The sequence below is a fragment of the Cydia strobilella genome, chromosome Z, assembly GCF_947568885.1.
Source record: "Cydia strobilella chromosome Z, ilCydStro3.1, whole genome shotgun sequence".
NCBI classification, from domain to species: domain Eukaryota; kingdom Metazoa; phylum Arthropoda; class Insecta; order Lepidoptera; family Tortricidae; genus Cydia; species Cydia strobilella.
Genome location: NC_086068.1, coordinates 22,902,230 through 22,925,857, shown reverse-complemented (window position 1 = coordinate 22,925,857; position 23,628 = coordinate 22,902,230). Strand labels below are relative to the sequence as shown.

Sequence of the window (23,628 nt, the reverse complement as noted above, 5' to 3'; positions counted from 1 at the left end):
ATGTAATGTAATGTTTGACGACCATGGTCAAACATTACATACTAAAAAATACAAAATAAATTAAAATAATTTTCTCTCCCAATAATGATCGTCATATAAGTATGTATAAACAAAAACATGTCAAAAATAGATGTCAAACTTAGCAATTTAGAATCATCATTAAATGTCAAACAAAATAAAATATCACAAAAGAAGTAAATGTCATTTTTAAAATACAATAAATCATTTGAATCGTAAATAAAATTACATATATCATTACAAATTTAATTCCATGAAGTCACTTATACAGTACAGAGGGTTATCCAACAAAAGGTTTCTCAATTTGCGCTTAAATGCTTCGTCACACGGCTCATTTTTTAGGTCAGCAGGTAGTTGTGTGTCTTACATATAGCAATAGATCGAACAAGTACCTATTGTGAGTAGTGCGTCATTATACAAGAAGGATTACGGCTTACCACAGGTACAGGTTATTTTAATCTCTATGGTGACTTAAATCTGTCAGTTAAGGGCTCCACACAGACCTTACCAATGAATCGCACGAGGTTTTAAATCCACTGATGACTAGGTAGGTGTAAGGAATTGAATCGATCTCTCTTCTTATATCTTATAGCGATAACTTGGCGAGTTCTCAGTTCAAGGCCAACTGCTAGTATTATGTATATTGATTTTTAATTAGGGTGCAAAGGTAGCTTAAAATTTTAACCTACATTATATGTGAACCATACTTGGATGTTTTGCGGCTGTATGGGCCTACATTACATGTGAACCATACTTGGATGTTTGGCGGCTGTATGGGCCTACATTACATGTGAACCATACTTGAATGTTTGCGGCTGTATGGGCCTACATTACATGTGAACCATGCGTAAATGCTTTGCGGCTGTATGTGTCTACATTACATGTCAACCATACTTGGATGTTTGGCGGCTGTATGGACCTACATTCCATGTGAACCATGCGTAAATGTTTTGCGGCTGTATGGGCCTACATGACATGTTAACCATACTTAAATGTTTGCGGCTGTATGGGCCTACATTACATGTGAACCATACTTGGATGTTTGGCGGCTGTATGGGCCTACATTACATGTGAACCATACTTAATGTTTAACGGCTATACGGGCCTACATTACACGTGAACCATAGTTGAATGTTTGCGGCTGTATGGGCCTATATTACATGTGAACCATACTTGGATGTTTGACGGCTGCATGGGCCTACATTACATGTGAACCATGCGTAAATGTTTTGCGGCTGTATGGGCCTACATTACATGTGAACCATGCTTGGATGTTTGGCGGCTGTATGTGCCTACATTATATGTAAACCATACTTGAATATTTGCGGCTGTATGGGCCTACATTACATGTGAACCATACTTGAATGTTTTGCGGCTGAATGTGTTACGCTGGCTCTTATCCTACATATTATGTCTGTTATGATTTAAAATGTTGCGACATTATGAAGTCAGAAATAACCAGCAATGGTTGTTTCCAGGTCGTCCCGATTGAACTCCATCATGGCGAATCTTTTACCTCCACCCGAAAAACTTGACCTTGAAGGAGATAATGCTACAGTTGCGGTCCGTTGGGAAAAGTGGAAGAGGTCATTGGACATATACCTCGAGGCTTCAGCTATTACGGACGATGAGAGAAAAAGAGCAACTTTGCTACTCGGTGGGGGGCTAGGCCTCCAGGAAATTATTTATAATACGCCTGGAGCAATGGTAGAACAAGTCGAAGGGGTGGATGTCTATGAGACAACCATTAAAAAATTAGACAACTTCTTTAAGCCAAAGCAGAATAAAATCTACGAAAGATATGTCTTCCGCCAACTTAAACAAGAAGAAGGAGAGCGATTCGAAAAGTTTGTTATAAAATTAAGGAACCAAGCGAGTAAATGTGAATTTACAAATACTGATGAGCATTTGATTGATCAGATTGTAGAGAAGTGCGCGGCTTCCGAACTCAGGAAGAAAATATTGACTTTGGGAGGTGACGTGACATTGGATCAGATTATTACGGAAGCTAATACGTCAGAAATAGTAGTACAGCAATTGAGCGGATAAGAACAGAAGAAACAATTAACTGAAATTAATAGAATTAGCCATTTTAATCAAGGTGCAAGTTCAAGGGAAAGAAATTTACGAGGAAAGAGAGACGGGATTAAAAGCAAAGCTAACAAATGTGAACGATGTGGTCTAATGATACTCCCAACGGCAGAACATGAGTGTCCAGCGAAAAGGAAAAAATGCCATTCATGCGGGAAATTGGGGCATTTTATTGCGCTTTGTCGGCGCCGACTTGAAAAACGGAAACTTGAAAACAAACAAAATGATAATAAGTTTAATAAACGCCAAAAGAATGAAAAAGAAGTGAATCTGATTAAATCAGGAAATGAGTCTAAGGTAATAGAAGAATTATATTATGTATTTTTATTAGAACTTAATAGAATTATTGTTCGGTATGAAATAAAAATAATTACTGCAATACAACAGAGATGTATAGTCTCATTATTATTTATCTCCACGGGACTTAATCGCGTAAAATAGTTTTAAAATGTACCTCCGACGTTTCGAGGACGGCGTTGTCCCCGTGGTCTCGGAGAAGACTGGCTAAAGTTGACATCAACATCTTTTAGGCGCGCGAGTTTTTCGAACTACCCGCACTTTTTTGTGTCGACCCGGTAGCATCCCTAGTGCGCAAAATGTTCAAGTTAATAAACAAGACCAAGTGCGGGTAGTTCGAAAAACTCGCGCGCCTAGAAGATGTTGATGTCAACTTTAGCCAGTCTTCTCCGAGACCACGGGGACAACGCCGTCCTCGAAACGTCGGAGGTACATTTTAAAACTATTTTACGCGATTAAGTCCCGTGGAGATAAATAATAATGAGTAAAAATCGTGAAAGTTTAAATCAATGTATAGTCTCTATGGATAATAAAACATTAAATTTCAAGATATATCTATTTCATTTATAACTTGTTTCAAAAATAATTAGGAATTGAATAAATTCACAAGGGGCAAGATATATCTATTTCATTTATAACTTCTTCCAAAAATGATTAGGAATTGAATAAATTCACAAGGGGCATTTATTATTATGATTGGGACGATTTGGTCAAAGTCTATAAAGTGTTCGAGTCTGAACTTTGCTTCCTTGAGGATATTTTACTTAGAGGAAGCCAGGTTGTTGCCTCGTGAACTGCGGAAAAGAGTTCTAGACGCAGCGCATTTGGGCCACCCAGGCATAGTTGCTATGAAAAGTATTAAGCTAAGGTTGAAAGTTTTCTGGTCGAAGCATGTAAAGGATGTTTGGTTTACTAATTGCTGCGAAACACATGAAACGAGGCGCTATCCCTGATGAGGCTTGGATAGAATAGATGTCGCACCGTATTTATTAGGTCCTTTGCCCAATAACGAATACTTGCTGGTATTGGTCGACTAAGTACTACAGCCGCTATAAAGACATCTAGATAGATAGAAAAAAGAATTATATATATATATATATATATAAAGCCTGACCAGGAATATATGATCATCGTCAAGAGGGCGCTATTATTCTCATTTATATGGCAACAGTTCAGTATAGTCTGAACAATGTGGATTGGCAACTCGTTTGACTTACATCTACTTTTATTCGCCGTACTCAAAATCAGAACCCATTTATTTGGTCTACACTTTTTTTATAGTCGGTACTTTTTTTGCCGTATATCATTCATATATTTTCTTACGTATCACCACATAGGTCAAAATCGTCTAATTGCATCTTCTTTTTTATTTTTGGTTTGCATAAAACCTCAGGATGTACCACCTTCTCTCGTAATCCGCGTAATCGATGCCTCCGATTTACCTAGAAATTTATATAAATTTACATATATTTAATTTAGTCGTAACATACTGGATGGTGTGACTACTATTAGCCACACCATCAGCTCAGCTCAGCTTTATAGCTGAAAAAATATTTCGTCTATCATGTTACTCCATTCAAGGGAAGACGCCTACATCCAAGATTTTATCACCAAAAGGCCACATGATGATGATGATGGTCATGTTTCTAGGTATATATTCCGTAACCTTACATAGGTTCTGCTACGAGTACATTGTCAATTAACAAGATTGATCGTGTCCAAAGCCCATAGTAAATATTTTTCAAGCTCAAATTCATTTTTTACTGTGTTTCCTCGCTTGTACAACAAACCACTACAATAACTAAGTCGTAATAACCAGACTATAATGACATTTTGATTTGTTTACCTGTCAGCTCTGGTGTTAATTTGGAAATGTTTCGTAGTGAAATAGTTTAATTTCCCGAACTGTTCTTTTCCAGCAGTTTATTATTTATATTATTAACAATGTTCCGCTCCGGACTATGTATAGTTTTGGGCATTTTTGTCATTTATTATTTAATATTCAACACTTAAGCATTATTCAAGTAAACCGCCACAATGACACTGACAACAGTGAAAACCTATCATTAAAATTATTGCCAGTGTAAGAAATTAGTTCCAATGAAATTCCGCAACATGGCGCATGATCATATATTTCTGGTAAGGCTTTACATATATATGTAAAACTGAGAAAAGAAAAGTGGTGCACAGAATAGTATTTCAGTAGAAGGGAAGAAGGTTTATAATATAAGTATAAAAGAGTTTAAAAAAAAGAAACACACTAACGGCGAATGAACAGAAGACGATGAGAAAGATCTTGATGCAAGTGAGGCCAGTAAGCGGAACAAAGCGAGTATATTAATCATAGTAAGATTGATTGAAATAAATAAATTATACCAAGGAAGGGATGTAGTGTTTGTCTATACCTAGATATAGTGTCAGTTGTTGCACTGTCTCGAGCACGCGGATGTGGGTAGTCAGTCCGATGACAGTTACGGTTACGAACGGACGTCTGCCGGACATTGGTGTGGAATCGAGCCAGTGAGCGTGAAATAGTGTGCTTTGGTGAGCACTACAACTGGATTCCACGAAGACGAAATCCCCTGTCCCTCATTTTGATTGAAATTTCGATGTTTTCTGATTTCAATTGCTTCACGTACCTTCCTGCTGTACTAAAGACGTTCCGTTGAGAGGACTGGGATTATGGAGCTCAATCCAGTGGTTTGGTCCCGACTGTAGCAATGTTCGGCTACCGCAGACTTATTTATTTGACGTTTTTAGGGTCCCGTAGCCAAATGGCAAAAAACGGAACCCTTATGGATTCGTCATGTCTGTCTGTCTGTCCGTCCGTATGTCACAGCCACTTTTTTTTCGAAACTATAAGAACTATACTGTTGAAACTTGGTAAGTAGATGTATTCTGTGACCCGCATTAAGATTTTCACACAAAAATAGAAAAAAAAAAACAATAAATTTTGGGGGTTCCCCATACTTAGAACTGAAACTCAAAAAACTTTTTTTCATCAAACCCATACATACGTGTGGGGTATCTATGCATAGGTCTTGAAAAATGATATTGAGGTTTCTAATATCATTTTTTTCTAAACTGAATAGTTTGCTCGAGAGACACTTCCAAAGTGGTAAGATGTGCCCCCCCCCCACTTTAACTTCTAAAATAAGAGAATGATAAAACTAAAAAAAATATATGATGTACATCGTACCATGCAAACTTCCACCGAAAATTGGTTTGAACGAGATCTAGTAAGTAGTTATTTTTAATACGTCATAAATCGTAAACCGCAATTTACCTTTCACACACGTTTCACATAAGAAATACATTGTTTAAATTGTGTAATGTACGGAACCTTCGGTGCGCGAGTCCGACTCGCATTTGGCCGGTTATGTTTAACAGCTACGATATGCTCCTTGACCCTTTCCGCTATAGTGCGTTTGGTTTGCCCAATATAGGAACTACCACAGCTGCATTCAATCTTATAAACGCCAGGTGTTGATACAGTCTGCCTGTGACCACGAACGTAACGTCACGTTCGAAACGTCGGCCATAAATAAACGTAAGTTTGTACGCGATTAAGTCCCGTTAGTTTTAAAATTATGAGTGAAAGTCGTGTTAGTTTAAATCAGTATATTAACTGAACTTAGACATAAAAATCCTGCTGATATATCGTTTAACGTAAATCACTATCCAAGTATGTAATTCAAGCCAATATGTGTTATAACTGCTCTATGCTTTGAACCGTAATCAATTGTAAATTATTCAAACCGGTTTTCGATGAACCCGCTAGAATTTAATGTATTACCGTTTTTGTAGGAGGAAATAATATTTGGTAACATCGAGGAGATCCATCGTTTCCACGAGCGAGTGTTCCTGCGTGAACTGGACAAGTACGAGACGATGCCGGAGGACGTCGGGCACTGCTTCGTGACGTGGGCGCGCGAGTTCGACATGTACGTGTCGTACTGCCGCAACAAGCCCGACAGCAACGCCGCCGTCGTGCAGCACGCCGGGGACTACTTTGAGAGGTACTTTACACTCTGTTTCTAAATAGGGAGTATTACTCCCATGTTCTGCCGCCAGAGTGCAGAACTAGTGCACATGCTAAACCATATAGTAACATATACATACTATGCCTTATACAGTTTTTTTGACACGTTTTCACTATGACATTGATGCATCAAGGCGGTTTGTTTACAGGTGGCCTACCGCGAAACGCGAAAATCGAAATTTCGTTATCTGCCTCTCTATCGATCGAATATGCAAGAGTTATAGAGGCAGAAACCAAACTCTAGAAATACGTGTTTCGCGGTAGGCCTTGTGATTGTGCCAGTGACGCCTTCTACGCAGAGTTTTGCGTAATATTCCCTATTGTCCAAATAAAAAAATAATGAAGATGGATCGATCCAAAGGCCATGCCAGGATAAGCTAAGTGAATCTGCCCCCAGCGAGTTTTGGCTTGTAATCTTTGTTAGATGATGTGGCTTTCTATTAGTAACGACTGTAACAAGTATGCAAAATTTCAGCCCCCAAACTTTAGTTTTTTGTAAAAAAAAAAAACAAGTATGATCTTTCTTCTAGCCAGACGATTTTGACGTGCGTCACGATATTGTGCACATAGTAAAGACAATTCAAGCTTTTCAAAAAACGAATATCTTCTGGGATGTTTCCTAGATATCTCTGCGGCCTACGACAATGCCCTTCTTCCGGTGCTCAGGGCAAAAATGCTTCATCTGAGCATTCCCGCGAAGATTGTACATATTGTCACCAACTTATTCATGGGTAGGTCAATTAAAATTAGAAATGGTAATTCCTATTACCCGCCTCGGACTTTGTGGCGAGGTCTCCCGCAAGGATCTGTACTCAGCCCCCTGCTTTACAGTATCTACACCTACGACTTGGAACAATCTGTCCTTTCCTTCTGTAATGTCTTGCAGTATGCTGATGATCTGGTCTTATACACCTCAGCAAACTCAATGGACAAAGCCACTGCTAGTCTGAATACAGCGCTGGGTTACCTCAAAGATTGGCTTGATGAACATGGTCTTACCCTATCGCCAACAAAAAGTTGTTTAGTGACTTTCAGTCGCAGAAGGATCATGCCTCCTGCAGATGTCCGTTATGGTGGTGTCATGATACCAAGTAAAGAGTCAGTAAAATTTCTAGGTGTTATTTTAGACCACAAAATGTCGGGGTCCTCACATCACAAATATGTACTGAGTAAATGTGAAAAAAATATTAATATTCTGCGAGCATTATCAGGTGTTTGGTGGGGCTCTCACCCTTATTGCCAGAAGCTACTATACAATGCCATCATACGCAGCCATATAGACTATGGGTCATTTCTAATGGAACCTTGCAATAAGGATGGCCTGGATTAATTAGACCTCATACAGGCAAAATGTTTAAGGATCATACTGGGTGCTATGCTTCCTTCTCCCAAGAATGGCATGCAGGTAGCTGTTGAACCTCCTTTGTCTCTCCGCAGACAATATCTTGCCGACTGGTTCTTGATCAAAGCCAGCTCTTACAACAACCACTTGTTGCTTCCACGCTTGCGGGCACTGGCACTGGAGGTCACTGAAAACCGATATTGGACATATAAAGGCTTTCCAAGAATAATAATGTCTTTTTCAAAACTGTCTAATATTAACCCCAGTCTATATAAATCCGGCGCTAACCCTTTATTTGAGGTGGCATTTGAGACCTTAATATATTCACCTAAAGTTCTATTAGATATAGGAATTTTCAAAAATGATCCAGGAGCAAACAACAAGTTCAATAAATTTTTAGATAAATGGCAAGATTACTTACCGGTTTTTACTGACGCTTCAAAGGTGGATCCTACAAAATGTGTGGGAGCAGCGGTGTGGATTCCTCGGTACAATATTGCCCTCCCATTTAAATGTCCTCCTCAAGCATCCATTTTCAAAGGCGAGGCAGTTGCTATTCTTGAGGCTGTCAAATATGCAGAGACCCACAATATTAAAAACATCATTATCATCTCTGATAGTAGGAGTTGCCTGCAGGCTATTGTAGGCAACCAATTCAAATTTAAAGCAAAATTTCCATTGATTCTCGAAATCAGCTTTGCTACGTAGGTATGAATCAAGGGACCCACATATTGTTCTCGGGTGGGTTCCAAGCCACTGTGGTATTAACGGCAATGAGATGGCTGATATGTGGGCAAAACGAGCGATTGACATCGGATCAATAAAGCAGGAAATTTACAGTACTGACCTATTGAGTTGTGCGCTATCCAATATGTTTAATACATGGCAGAAGCAATGGGATACCTCTAGATTACAGACAGGTAAACATTATGGCTGTGTACAACCTCGAATTACTCGAAAACCGTGGTTCTATCGTTTTCGTACTTCTCCGAAATGGGTAATATCGACCATTTGTCGTTTACGCTTAGGTAAAGTATGTACTCCGTTATTTCTGGCTATGATTGGTGTCCGTGCGAACTCATTGTGTGAATGCGGGTTGGATGAGGGTAACTTGGACCACATCTTCTTTGCTTGTTCAGGGTTTAGCTATTCACTGTACGATGTATTACCCGAAAATGTTCCACGACCTATATATGCTTTAGCTCACTGCTTTGTCACATGGATACTAGGCTTACTTCTATACTCATTAAATATTTACAAACGAATAACATTAAACTCTAAATAGCGTCTTATCTTTTATAATCTAATGCGTCTAATTATTTATGTTTAATTCTATACTTCATATTTATTTTATATATCGTTTTCTTCTCTTCCACTTCCTTCATGTTGGCACTATTAACGTTCTGTCACCCACTTCCCGCTTTTCTACTAATTTTTGTATTCGTCATGTGTTTGTCTGTGATGTTCATAACAATTATTCGTTTTTAGGTTTTCCCAACCACACCTCCCAGACTACCGAACATTCTCCCCGTGCAAAATTGCGGGGAGTAAAAGCCAGATAGGATAAAAACAACAAAGACAATTATATGACATCAATTATAGGATATATTGCTCTAGGTACAAGAAAAACTTAAAAAAAAAAACATTTTCGCCAGATTCGTCATGTCTGTCTGTCTGTCCGTCCGTATGTCACAGCCGATTTTTTCCGAAACTATAAGAATAACTGTTGAAACTTGGTAAGTAGATGTATTCTGTGAACCGCATTAAGATTTTCACTCAAAAATAGAAAAAAAAGAATAAATTTTGGGGGTTCCCCATACTTAGAACTGAAAATCAAAATAGCTATTTATGCAACAAGTGCGGAAAGTGTATGATTTCCGACGAGTGGAATTTTATTTACGAGTGAACAAAGCGAGCGAGTGTATAAAGGAATACGAGTCGGAAATCATCTTTACGCACGTGTATCATACAATGTTTTACTATGCATTGTGCGAGTAAATAAAAAACATATCATGGCAAATAAGTTTAATTATTAAAAAATTGAAAACAAAAAGCACTTTTCCGCACTAGTGCGAGAAAGTAGCACCATATGTACTGTAAAAAAAAATTGAAAAGAAAAAGCACTAGTGCGGAAAAGTAGTACTTTCCGCATGATATGGCTCCGTAGGAAACGCACTTTTCATGCACATGCATTGTAAAAAAAAATTTCATCAAACCCATACGTGTATATATGGATAGCTCTTCAAAAATGATATTGAGGTTTTAATATCAATTTTTTCTAAACTAAATAGTTTGCGCAAGAGACACTTCCAAAGTGGTAAAATGTGTGCCCCCCCCCTCTAACTTCTAAAATAAGAGAATGATAAAACTTAAAAAAAAATTATGATGTACATTACCATGCAAACTTCCACCGAAAATTGGTTTGAACCAGATCTAGTAAGTAGTTTTTTTTAATACGTCATAAATCGTAAACCGCAATTGTATTGTGCGGATAATTTACATTTAGTTAAACGTAATCAAATATTATGTACCTAATCTTGACGTGTAAACAATTACCTTTATCAATAAATTATGAATTATAAACACAAGTTATTTTTTTAAGTTATAATAAACTGCCAAAAAATGTAAAAGAAATCAAGTCTATATACAGCTTTAAAAAACAATTGAAAAAACACGTAAGCAATGATTCGCCATAGAATAAATTTAAATATTCGGAAAGTAAATGTCAATCATAAACAGCAGCTGTATAAAATAAAATAAAAATTCGCATACCTATATAATTTATATAAATTAAAAATAACATTACCAAAAAAAAATTGACCATTTAAAATTTAATCTTGTCTGTATATACCTAAATAGCACCTTTATAATATATCATTGTGTATATAATCTACATATCACATTACCAAGAACGCTTAGAGTTATAAAATTGAACACCTAATAAATAAAATAAAAACAATAACTGTAACAAAACTATAATATAATTGTAATAAAACATAAAAACATTGCCACTTCCAGTATCTGTAAGTTAGCGTACTTGCTGCACTGCATTGTACCATTCATACGATAAATAAAATATGTACATGACCATTACAAAAAAAGACCCTAACATAACTAGGTAATAAGATCGATAGTTGAATATTTAATAAACTCATAGCAACTAAAAACCAGTCCCGACATTCGCGACACCTACGGTCTACTTACCCATTATACTGACCAGTACAGGGATGATCCCCGCTGACGCACAGTTATTACGAATCTCGGAAATAAGTTAAACTGGGCCTTAGCTTATTGTCAACTACAAAACGTTTTGTGTACATCTCAAGTAGAGGAAATGTTAACCACTAATCACCTTGTTTTGTTAAAAGTCGGCCGATTTTATTTTACTGTATGTTTAAATACCCTCTATGTTATTAGTTCTTTCGCTAAATTCATGCAAAATAAATGTATTTGTGTAGTTTTAAGTTCTCATGTAAGTGAATTGTCAAATTCTTAGTGAGAATAAAGAATCTTAAACCTTAAACCTAAAGTTCATGAGATGCGCTGGTGTATGCATGTAAGCCCGGCAGGAGGTCTGGTGTCGCCGCCTCCATGCCTTTGAAGACAGGACAGGACCTGTCAGTTCTGTGGGTGCGTGTGGACTACAGCGGCCACACTCGTGTCTACGCGTGTCTGTACAGGTCTCATAGCGGAAACACGGAGACAACCCGGCTCTTCGAGCACCTGCAATCGACGACTGACAAACTTCTAGAGCAGTACCCTTCCGCAGAGCTGGTGATTTTAGGGGACTTTAATGCCCACTACGTTGAGTGGCTTGGTTCCCGGTCCACCGACCAAGCGGGGAGTCTGCTCACGAATTTTCTCTGGCCTATGGATTCTCGCAACTGGTACATTCTCCCACGAGAATACCAGACATTGAGGATCATACTAGCTCTTTACTGGACCTCCTGCTGACTACACGTCTGGACGGATATTCCATCTCAGTGAATGCACCTCTCGGTTCGTCTGATCACTGCCTCGTCCGGACACACGCGCCTTGCGCGCGGCCCGATCCACCACGGCCAACTAGCTCGCGACGCGTGTGGCAATATAAGTCAGCAGATTGGGACGGACTGCGTGAATTCTACGCTTCGTACCCTTGGAGGCAGCTCTGCTTCACATCAGTAGATCCCGACTCCTGCGCAGTCAATGTTGCCGAGACCATACTGCTGGGAATGGATTGTTTCATTCCCAACACGGTAATAGCAGCGGGAGCAAAGCGACGACCTTGGTTTAATCGGCCTTGTAAAGAAGCTACAGTTCGCAAGCAAGCCGCTTACAGGGCTTGGACCAGGATCCGAACGTTTCTGATGTGAAACGCAAATTAAACGCTGCCTCGAGGTCCAGTAAAAAGCCATTGCCAGGGCTAAATACGATTTCTTCGGCAGAATTGGTGGCAAGCTAGCGGGCTATCCCTCTGGGAGTCGCGCGTTCTGGTCGTCGCCAAAGCTGCCGAGGGAAATTTTTGTCAGTCGTCTTTACCACCTCTGCGAAAAGCTGATTTTGATCTGGCCTACAGTGCAAAAGAGAAAGCCGATCTTCTTGTCACTCTTTTTGCCTCGAACTCGACCCTGAACGACGACGGTAGCGCCGTGCCGCCCACCATCCCGCGGTGTGCATACTCCATGCCCGAAATCTCATTCACGCAGAGGGATATTCGGCGGGAGTTGCTATCCCTAAACGTTCATAAGTCGAGCGGGCCAGACGGCATTCCAGCACTTATGCTTAAGCAGTGTGCTCCTGAGTTATGTTCCGTGTTGGCGCGTCTTTTCACACTCTCTAGCAACAAACGGCATGTTCCATCTTCGTGGAAGACGGCCCTTGTGCACCCTGTACCTAAAAAGGGCGATAGATCGGACCCATCGAATTACAGGCCTATCGCTATTACCTCCCTTCTCTCTAAGGTCATGGAGCGTATAATCAACGCAAAGATACCTAGAAGAACACGACCTGATCAGCGACCGTCAGTATGGTTTTCGCCACGGTCGCTCGACCGGTGATCTTCTAGTGTATCTCACTCACCGCTGGGCTTCGGCCATTGAGAGTCAAGGTGAGGCATTGGCAGTTAGCCTAGATATAGCAAAGGCGTTCGATCGGGTCTGGCATCGGGGTCTCCTGTCGAAGTTACCATCTTGTGGATTGCCGGAGAGACTATGCAAATGGATCGCTAGCTTTTTGTCTGGCAGACGCATACGAGCCGTAGTAGACGGAAGCTGCTCCAATAGCATGGACATTAACGCTGGCGTTCCGGAAGGCTCTGTGCTATCCCTAATGCTGTTTTTGCTGCACATCAATGACATGTTGTCTATCGACGACATTCATTGCTATGCAGACAACAGTACTGGGGATGCCTATTACGCAGGCCGTGCCAACATCCCTCGTTCCGTGGTGTTAGATAGTCGTGAAGAGCTTGTGTCGGATATTGAGGGCACTCTATCCAGAGTTTCGTTGTGGGGCCGGGACAATTTAGTGCGATTCAACCCCACCAAGACACAAGTTTGCGCGTTCACCACTAAGAAAACCCCATTTACTGTGGTCCCACAATTTGAAGGCACAGCCCTTACCATGTCAGGGAGTATTGGGATCATCGGTGTCGACATCTCCAGTGACGTCCAATTCCGTAGCAACCTGGAAGGGAAGGCTGATCTGGCATCCAAAAAAACTCGGTGTGCTCAATAAAGCACGGCGATACTTTACTCCGGGGCAAAGACTGCTGCTATATAAATCGCAAGTCAGACCCCATATGGAGTACTGCTGTCACCTTTGGGCAGGAGCACCTGGATGCCAGCTTGGACCCTTCCACTCAGTCCAAAGGCGCGCTGTACGAATCGTCGACGATCCCAAACTCACAAGCGGTATTGAACCTTTAAGTCTAAGGAGAGACTTCGCCTCCTTATGCGTGTTCTACCGCTTGTACAATGGGCTGTGCTCTGAAGAACTGTTTGACATGATGCCAACGGCCGCTTTCTATCATAGCACCGCTCGCCATCGGCAGGGTGTTCATCCTCACACCCTAGCACCTAAATGGTCGCGTACTGTGCGGTTTAAGAGGAATTTCCTCCCGCGTACGCTTCGGCTGTGGAATGAGCTCCCTGCCGAGGTTTTCCCGAGGGGCTACAGTATGGGCTTCTTCAAAAAAGGAGTGTACAGGTTATTAAAGGGTCGGCAACGCGCGTGTAATATCTCCGGTGTTGTAGGCGTCCATAGGCTACGGTAACTGCTTACCATCAGGCGGGCCGTATGCTTGATTGCCACCGACGTGGTATATAAAAAATTTACATCACTATACATTTTCTATACCCGCTCGTTAAAAACTAAATCTATTAAAAACTCATTAGAGAAACGTGCATGTTCATAATAATCATAATAAACACTGGCCTCTTATAGAAAAACGGTAAGGCGCGTATTTTTTTACATGTTCATGTGATCAACTCACAGTCTTTCCACCGCGATACAACCGGCTGACTATTTTTTTAATTCATGATTGCATCTAAACTCAAAGTGAATAAAGTGATTACTACTACTACTACTACTACTACTACTACTACTACTAAACTATCATCTGACAAAGTATCAAGCGAGACTCGAGAGGCGATGACTGACGATACTTGCTCCTGCCCTGGCCCGCGGTCTATAAGTGGCCAGTGTTTATTATGAACATGCACGTTTCTCTAGAGTTTTTAATCGATTCGTTTTAACAAAGATAATTAAGACGACATAGTGCACACTCTGTTTTGCAAAAAGACTATTATTTTCGTAGTCTACACCTAGCGTCAAGTAGCGGAACTCTCAGTACTGCTACTCGACAATAGATTTCGTGGCAAACGGAAAGTCTGATGCTCAACGATTTTCAGCTAATATTATACCAGATAATAGTAACCGGGACTCTATTCTCAACTCCTTCTGCATATAATATTAGTTATAAATTGTTGAGCAATACACTTTACGTCAGTCGCGACACATGTGACATCTAGTGTCGAGTAGCAGTACTGATAGTTCCGCTACTTGACGCTAGATGTAGACTACGAAAATGATAGTATTTTTGGTAACAAAATCGATGAATGGAGTGAGCACTCTTATGTCTTCTTAATTCTCTTTGGTTTGAACGAGCGGGTATAGAAAATGTATAAATAATGATGTATTCAATTAAAAAAATATATTTATGGTTTGTGTTTTTATTTTATTTCTAGGTTTAACTTTAGTTTTAATTTTGTAATATTATAATTTCATTTAATTATTTTACATTATGTATAGTGTTTGTATATTGTTGTATGTTAGTTTATATAAAAACAAAAATAAACACCTTGTTCTACCACAGATAAAATTAAGTAAATACATTCATTTTGTAGCTTATTAAAGGGGCTAGCTTTGATTAAAATCTTGGAGGTGTCGCTGACGTGAAAGTACTTAAAACAATGTATTTTATTTTATTTTATTTTATTTGTACAGCAATATTTCCTATTAATTGATCTCATATAATTGTCTTTACTATACCTATATACACAATATACGTAACGCACGTCAAAATCGGCTGGCTAGAAAAATAAATTGAAGAAATCTTATTTAGTTTTTAGGGTTCCGTAGCCAAATGGCAAAAAACGGAACCCTTATAGATTCGTCATGTCTGTCTGTCTGTCCGTCCGTATGTCACAGCCACTTTTCTCTGAAACTATAAGAACTATACTGTTGAAACTTAGTAAGTAGATGTATTCTGTGAACCGCATTAAGATTTTCACACAAAAATAGAAAAAAAAAACAAAAAATTTTGGGGGTTCCCCATACTTGGAACTGAAACTTAAAAAAATTCATCAAGCCCATGTGTGGATAGGTCTTCAAAAATGATATTGAGGTTACTAATATCATTTTTTTCTAAACTGAATAGTTTGCGCGAGAGACACTTCCAATGTGTGTGTGTGTGTGTGTGTGTGTGTGTGTGTGTGTGTGTGTGTGTGTGTGTGTGTGTGTGCGCGTGTGCGTGTGCGTGTGCGTGTGCGTGTGCGTGTGCGTGCGCGTGCGCGTGCGCGTGCGCGTGCGTGTGCGTGTGCGTGTGTGTGTGTGTCCGTGTCCCTGTAACTTCTAAAATAAGAGAATGATAAAACTCAAAAAAATCAAACATCCACCGAAAATTGGTTTGAACGACATCTAGGAAGTAGTTTTTTTTTTATACGTCATAAATTTTAAACCGTAAATTGCGGTTTCACTCACGTTTCACATAAAAAATACATTGTTAAAATTGTGTAATTTAGGTTGATGATTTCGAAGAGCATAGGAGGGTAGACCGTGACAGTAAGCGAGATGCTCTAAAGGCCCGACCACCTACGGCCTTAACCTATCACTACGCTGACGGAGTCCTGACATGCCCTTGGTGTGGACGAGCACTGCAGACGAAAATTGGATACTGCAGTCACATGAAGGCGCACGAGCGGGCGGACCGGCTCAGTTCCCGCTCCTAGACATTATTTGCAGTCGCTGTGGCCGAAATCGGTCAGGAGAGAGATGATGATGATGATGATGATGAACAATTTAAGTTAGGCCGACGATATGGTTTTGTTGAGCGCGTCGGCTTGCGGTTTGCGAAAACTTTTAAGTATTTGTGAGATCTACGCCATCCAAAAACGAAAACTTTTAAATATTTAGGTCATGTTGTCACCTCAGACTTAAAAGATAACATGGATATCGAGCGCGAACGGAGGGCCCTGTCGGTGAAGGCAAACATGATTGCGCATAAGTTTGCACGCTGTACTGGGGAGGTGAAATTAACTCTTTTTAGAGCATATTGCACCTCCCTGTATACGTGCATCTTATGGACGTACTACACGCAGCGGGCCTACGGGGCCCTCCGGGTCAAGTATAACAACGCGTTCCGGGTGTTGGTGGGGCTGCCCCGCTTCTTTAGCGCATCAGGGATGTTTGCTGAAGCGCATATAGATTGCTTTTATACAGCTATGCGCAAACGATGCACATCCCTGGTGCGCCGGGTGCGGGCCAGCCCCAACCCCATTCTGCGTTCAATAGCCGACCGGTTTGACTGCACGTATTTGAGGCATTGCGATGATTTGCATGTCTCTAGAAGTACCTATTATGTTTAACTATTAACTATTTAGGTAGGTACTTCTAGAAACATTGCCATAGTAATTATTTTTTTCTTTGAAAATGTAGATTCTAACATAGCTGTAAGTACACACTACCATAAAATATGAGTCTGTAGTTACTTGAAATAAATTATATTTATTTATTTATTTTATTTATATTACAAGCTTTGCTTAGTTTGGGGCTAGGTCTATCTGTGTAAGATTGTCCCCAAATATTTATTTATTTATAATGGATTTTTACTTTAACCAAGAATCTTATATACAAACTGGATATTGCGTGCCGAACATTTCTTTGAAGCCAGAAAAAATGAACTTGAATTACGTCACGCCGATCTTGCATCTCTTTTCTCTCTCTCTTTAGGGTGTCGGATTTCGGCCTCCAGTGACTCCTACAATGCTTTACTATGCAATACATAGCGCATAACCCAAGTAAATCGACGAAAAACTATTATTTCACGAAAAAAATCCTCTAAATTGGTGAATGACTTCTGACAATTCTGACTATTTCTGACATATCGGCCATATTTTTTTATTATTAGTGTTGCCATAGTATGCAGGAGGTGCATACCAGTTAAATGAGGATTTTGATTGGGTCCTTTTTTTTGTATAATACAAAGAAAACTAAGTAAATTTGATTGCAGAAAGTTTTATAAGAAAAATATAAATTTCTGTGGAAATTAGCTTAAAGTAAATTAATTAGTTGATGCCGGATAATTCGTATTTCTATAAAAAATAAGGTTTTTTTTTATAAATAACCTAGCAATACATCACAGTGTCGAAAAGAGATAGATTATCATAGGAGCAAAGGTGAATGAACCTGGCTTCAACTCATAGTTCGGCACGCAACATCCAGTTTGTATATAAGATTCTTGACTTTAACTAATCATTTTATAATTTGTGGATACACTGATTTCTACTACGAGTATATGGTGTCAATGCAGGAAGATTATTAAGAAAGTAACCCTTTTTTTCTTCATCAGGGTGCAGCGCAAGAAGAAATTGGAACATCCTTTAGCTGCGTACCTAATAAAACCAGTGCAAAGAATTACAAAATACCAACTGCTACTCAAGGATCTTCAAGCTTGCTGCGCGGAAGGACAAGGAGAAATTAAGGTAAATATTGTTTTATTTCATTGCACTTATTTGCAACAAAAGTCTCTGTGAATTCGTTTGTCACTTCGACATAGACCTTGGTGAAGTTTTCACGTTCATAGTCTCCTAAAAGATATTGGTTTAATATCTCAAAGTTGGACTTACTCAAAACCTGCAACGTTTAGATAAATGCTTTCCCAAAAGTTTATCGGAATAAGACTGTTAAAGCCGCAATGATAGCCGTAATATCGTTGGGGTTATACTTCTGTTTGTAGACTCACTGTGTACGTCGTAACTATCACGACAACATCTGAAATATCCATTACTCCTATGTTTACTCTTTTCTACGGTATCTACATATCGGTATCATAAGGAACGGTATATTGCAGTGGAGTTGGTCTAGTGAAAAGGAAACAATATATTTGTTTTAATATTTTTAATACATAAAACGACTTAGTAATGGGACCCATAATAGTAATGTTTAATGTAGTTTATTTTAAACGTACAATATATATATATATATATATATATATATATATATACGTACGTATTTATAACACGCGATTTAACCAAGTACCTAATTAGGCTTACATTGTAAGTCAAACACCCGAAATGTACGTTCGAATGTTATAAAACTTATAAATCTCACTAATCAACACCTTTGGGATTCAATATTCATTTACATGTAGGTCGCTTTTGTATGGAGGTTAACACTGTATTTATTTACTACTCTCGGATCCTAAGTCCATAAGATAAAACGCAGGAAGCAACTATTGTGCTAGAGAACTATGAAACTTTCCGTACAATAAAATTTAGAGTACGCTAAACTATTCCTTATTCACTGTTTCATTATCGTCACAAGTAATACCTCGCTTATCGCGACTTAAAAAAAACCTATCGTATCCGTTTAAAATATATGAAGTATGTTTTACCTGGGGCCTCTCCCACGAAACTTGATAAGTGTACAATTCGACAATATGTATCGTTTTCAAGCAAAAGGTACCACATTGTCGCTTGCCATAAGAACGATCTAACAGGTTATTCGTACAAAGATACAAACAAATTTCGTCCTTATGGTAAGCGACAAAGTGGTACCTTTTTACTTGAAAACGTCACATATTGTAAGCAAAAATACGTACCACAATAATTTTACATATGTCACATGTAGAAGTCTACAATTTACAAATATTTTGGATTTGAGCACCCGTAACAAAAAACATAGAGGGTATGTCAAGATAACATACATAATTGTGACATATGGAGAATTGTATTTATTACAATTTTGTTGTTCGACAAATATGTAATAACAATTGTTACAATTTGACTAATATGTATGTGAGTCGTGTACTGAGCCAGGCCATCGTGCATTGACATATTAAAATTCATAATTAGGTCCACACAATATTTAGATAGGTATTAATGATCGATCTATAATACCTGCGACTCTTGGAAAATTGACATTGAGTTTGCATTAGTTGGCCATCTTACTTCACTTCCAAGTAGCTTATCCACTATTTGCGTTCGTGCAAACCGTTCTAATAGAACGACACATGTAAATTTCGTGATATGCCGAGTTGTAATAAACACATTTGTAACTTGTCTCATGTAAATTTCGTGATATGCCGAGTTGTAATAAACACATTTGTAACTTGTCTCTTGTAAATTGTAATTGTAAGTTTCGTGGGATAGGCCCCTGGGGCTCGTACTCATATCGCTATTTCATACGCTGCTAGGTATTTCCTTATCATTATCAGCACAAGACGCTCATTCTGCGATAAGATTTAGATTAAGTAGTTTAGTTAGCATCTGACTTGACGTCTTTGCCGTACAACAATGTTCTAATAATGCTGTGTTACTACAACTAGATTAGCCTTTGTGGTTTGGAGTTGAGGTTACTTAATTTATAAAAGGTTATAACAAACTTTCAGTTCAGTCAAAATCTTGTAGTTATCTCGTGTTTAAAGCCTAAAACCGTTGTTACTTACAAATAATATAAATTAATTAATAAATCTCAAATTAGGCACAAAAATAGAGTATCAACAAAGGTTTGTGTTAACATTTACAGAAAACTAATTATTATATAACACAGATTACATCAAGACACTTATTCTTACTAGTTTTTACCGATGTACTTACCGATGAATATATACTACTTCTAATGAGCTCTTGAGTATCATAATGTCATAAACCCATTATATATTATCAGTCTGAGGTACTTGTTTGCAGTTTCTACTTAAATAGATGTCATAGCAAGTAGTGAATCCGTGGCAGATTAAATAGCTGGTCCGAAGTCATTAACAGCGTAGACAAATTTGTGTAACATTTTTCCTCCTGACTCACACATACGTGCTATGAACATTTCCTGTACAGTTGCTGAGGATTCGGGATGAGTAATGGTGTGTTCCGTCCGGACGGTCTCTACAAATAATATTGATTTGATTTCAATTATAATCTGATGGTGCTCATAAGTGTGGAATATATATATCTAATGATGTTAAAACACATAGTCCGCGGTGTGCGTATCGGGCCTATGCCGTTGAATAACAACAGAAATGTACGTATTGCCTATTGAAATTCAATACTGAGATGGGTGCATGCATGCACTTTTTTACACCGCTTTGTTCAGCAATCAATCGAGTTGTTTTTACATATCTAATTTTTCCAAAGGCCATGCCAGGATAAGCTAAGTGAGTCTGCCTCCAGCAAGTTTTGGCTTGTATTTTTTTTAATTGATTTTTCTTTCTATTAGTATCGAGTATGCCAAATTTCAACTCCCCAAACTTTATAGTAAAAAAAAAAACGAAATATCTTCAATATTTTTTTTCTAGCCAGCCGATTTTGACGTGCGTCACGTATATTGTGCATGTAGTAAGGACAATTAGATGATATTAATTTTGTGACATATTGCCATACAAAAACTTAAACAAAAAATTAAAAATATTTTTTAATTTTTAACCGACTTCAAGATTTCAAAGGAGGAGGTTTTCAATTCGGTTGTATGTTTTTTTTTTTATGTTTGTTACTCCATAACCGTCATTTCTGGACCGATTTTGAAAATTCTTTTTTGATTGTAAGTATATATAAACAATTGAACTCAGAGAAAAAATGGATACCAACTTTGAAAACGCAAAAAGCAACAAAAAAACTTCAAACTCGAAAAGAACTAGTCGAAGTAGCTACAGATTTCTATAGAAAGCTCTATAGCAACGATGACTCTACCAACGAACAAAAGGAAAATATAGACCAGGTCCGGCAGGAATGTACTAATATAAATTTAGCCGTTCCACCATTCGACGCCCAAGAAATACAAAAAAATATAAAGCGCCTAAAAAACGAAAAAAGCCCTGGAGCAGATAATATACCCAATGAAGCTCTAAAAATTGGAACTTCCGTTCTGACTAGACCCCTTACTATTCTATTTAATAAAATACTTGAAACGCAAATAGTACCCAAACATTGGGCAGAATCACGGATCATTCTACTGTATAAGAAAGGCGATCCAGCTGACATTAGTAACTACAGGCCGATCAGCTTGCTGCCCACATTGTACAAGTTGTTTTCAATGTGCCTTGAAAAAAGAATAGAGCCGCATATAGAAAAGCACCAACCAAGCGAACAGGCCGGATTCAGGCCGGGATACTCCACTACTGATCATATATATACTTTAGAACAAGTGATAGAAAAATACCAGGAATTTAACAACCCACTCTATCTTGCCTATATTGATTACGCCAAGGCATTTGACTCAATAACACACGAGAGCATTTGGCAAGCACTAAAACATCAAGGTGTGGCGGGTACGTACATAAATATAATCAGAGACATCTATAGAAAAAGTACGAGCCGTGTAAAATTGGATAGAATAGGGCCCATTATCAATATAAGAAGAGGGGTGAAGCAGGGGGACCCACTCTCCCCAAAGATTTTTATAGCAGTTTTACAACACATAATGAAGGACCTAAACTGGAAAGAAAAAGGACTATACATTAATGGGCAGTACCTATCAAACCTTAGATTTGCAGATGATATAATATTATTTTCAAAAACACCGTCCAATTGGAGAAAATGGTAAACGACCTTTGTAGAGCAAGTGAAAACATTGGGCTTCAACTAAACACCTCAAAGACGAAAGTCGCTACAAATAGATCTAAGGTACCTATATTAGTCAAAGAAACACCACTTGAATACGTAGACAGTTATATATATCTGGGCAAACAAATATCATTCAAGCCCTCTAGACATTTGGACGAAGTAGAAAGAAGAATAAATATAACTTGGAAAAAAATCTGGGGATATAAAGAGATACTAAAATCAAAACTGCCACTTAAACTAAAGAAAAAAGTTATAGACTCCTGTATATTGCCCAGCTTAACTTACGCCTCACAAACTTGGACGTTTGACAACAAAATCAAAAGAAAAATACAAACATGCCAACGATCGATTGAAAGGAGCATACTTAACATCAAACTCAGCGATAGACAAAAATGTGTAGATATCCGAAAACGAACAAACGTCATAGATGCTCTACAGCATTCCCTGCATCTGAAATGGATGTGGGCTGGACATGTGGCACGAGCACCAAACGATAGATGGACGAAAAAGGTTACTACATGGTCTGGCCCAGTCAACTATAGAGGTAAAGGGCGCCCCCGAGAACGGTGGGCTGATGACATAGAAAATACGGCAGGAAAGAACTGGAAAAGCAAAGCAGGAGACCGAAAAGTCTGGAGACTATTGGAGGAGGCCTATACCCAGAAAGGGGCCTTAGCTTATTAAGTTAGATATATATACTCTTTAAAACTAAACACAACTGTAAATATTTTTTTGTAAGTTAAGGAAATAAAGGCTTTATTATTATTATTATATACATACAGATTGGTCCCGTTTTGGTCAAAAAGCAGTTCTGATAATGGGATCTATGAGGAATCGAGGGAACTCCTCAAATGTTAAAGGCATACATATAGTGATTTTAGTATTTTCATCAACAAATCAAGCACTTACATTTAAAAAAGTGACATTTGATGAAATGGAACTGCTGATGATGATCAGAACGGAACCCTTCAATGACGCATAGTTCACGTTTGGCGATTTGTCCTCTTCGTTATGTTTGTTAAGCAAGTTAGGTTTTCAAGAAACATTTTTGTCAAGCTCGAGTTCTGATGATGGGATCCATGAGGAATCCAGGGAACTCCTCAAATGTGAAAGGCATACATATAGTGATTTTTGTATTTTTATCAACAAATCCAGAATTTCCATTTTAAAAAGTGTCATTTGATGAAGTGGAACTGCTGATGATGATCAGAATGGAACTCTTTAATGACGCATAGTTTACGTTTGGCAATTTGTCCTCTTCTTTATGTTTGTTAAGCAACTTAAGTTTTTAAGACATATTTTTGTCAAGCTCGAGTTCTGATGATGAGACCCACGCGGAACCGAGGGAACTCCTCAAATGTGAAAGGAATACATATAGTGATTTTTGTACTTTCATCAACAAATCCAGCATTTACATTTAAAAAAGTGACATATTTTGATGAAGTGGAACTGCTGATGATGATCAGAATGGAACTCTTCAATGACACATAGTTCGCGTTTGGCGATTTGTTCTCTTCCTTATG

General features: G+C 38.6%; 1 protein-coding gene across 1 annotated transcript in view; it reads left to right on the top strand.

The window, feature by feature from the left end:
• LOC134754462 (triple functional domain protein) overlaps positions 1-23,628 on the top strand; it is a 364,706-nt gene that overhangs the window by 116,438 nt on the left and 224,640 nt on the right. Inside the window, exons 22-23 of the mRNA XM_063690796.1 lie at positions 6,214-6,425; positions 17,902-18,034. Coding sequence (XP_063546866.1) covers positions 6,214-6,425; positions 17,902-18,034 — 345 coding nt within the window. The remainder of the gene's footprint in view (positions 1-6,213; positions 6,426-17,901; positions 18,035-23,628) is intronic.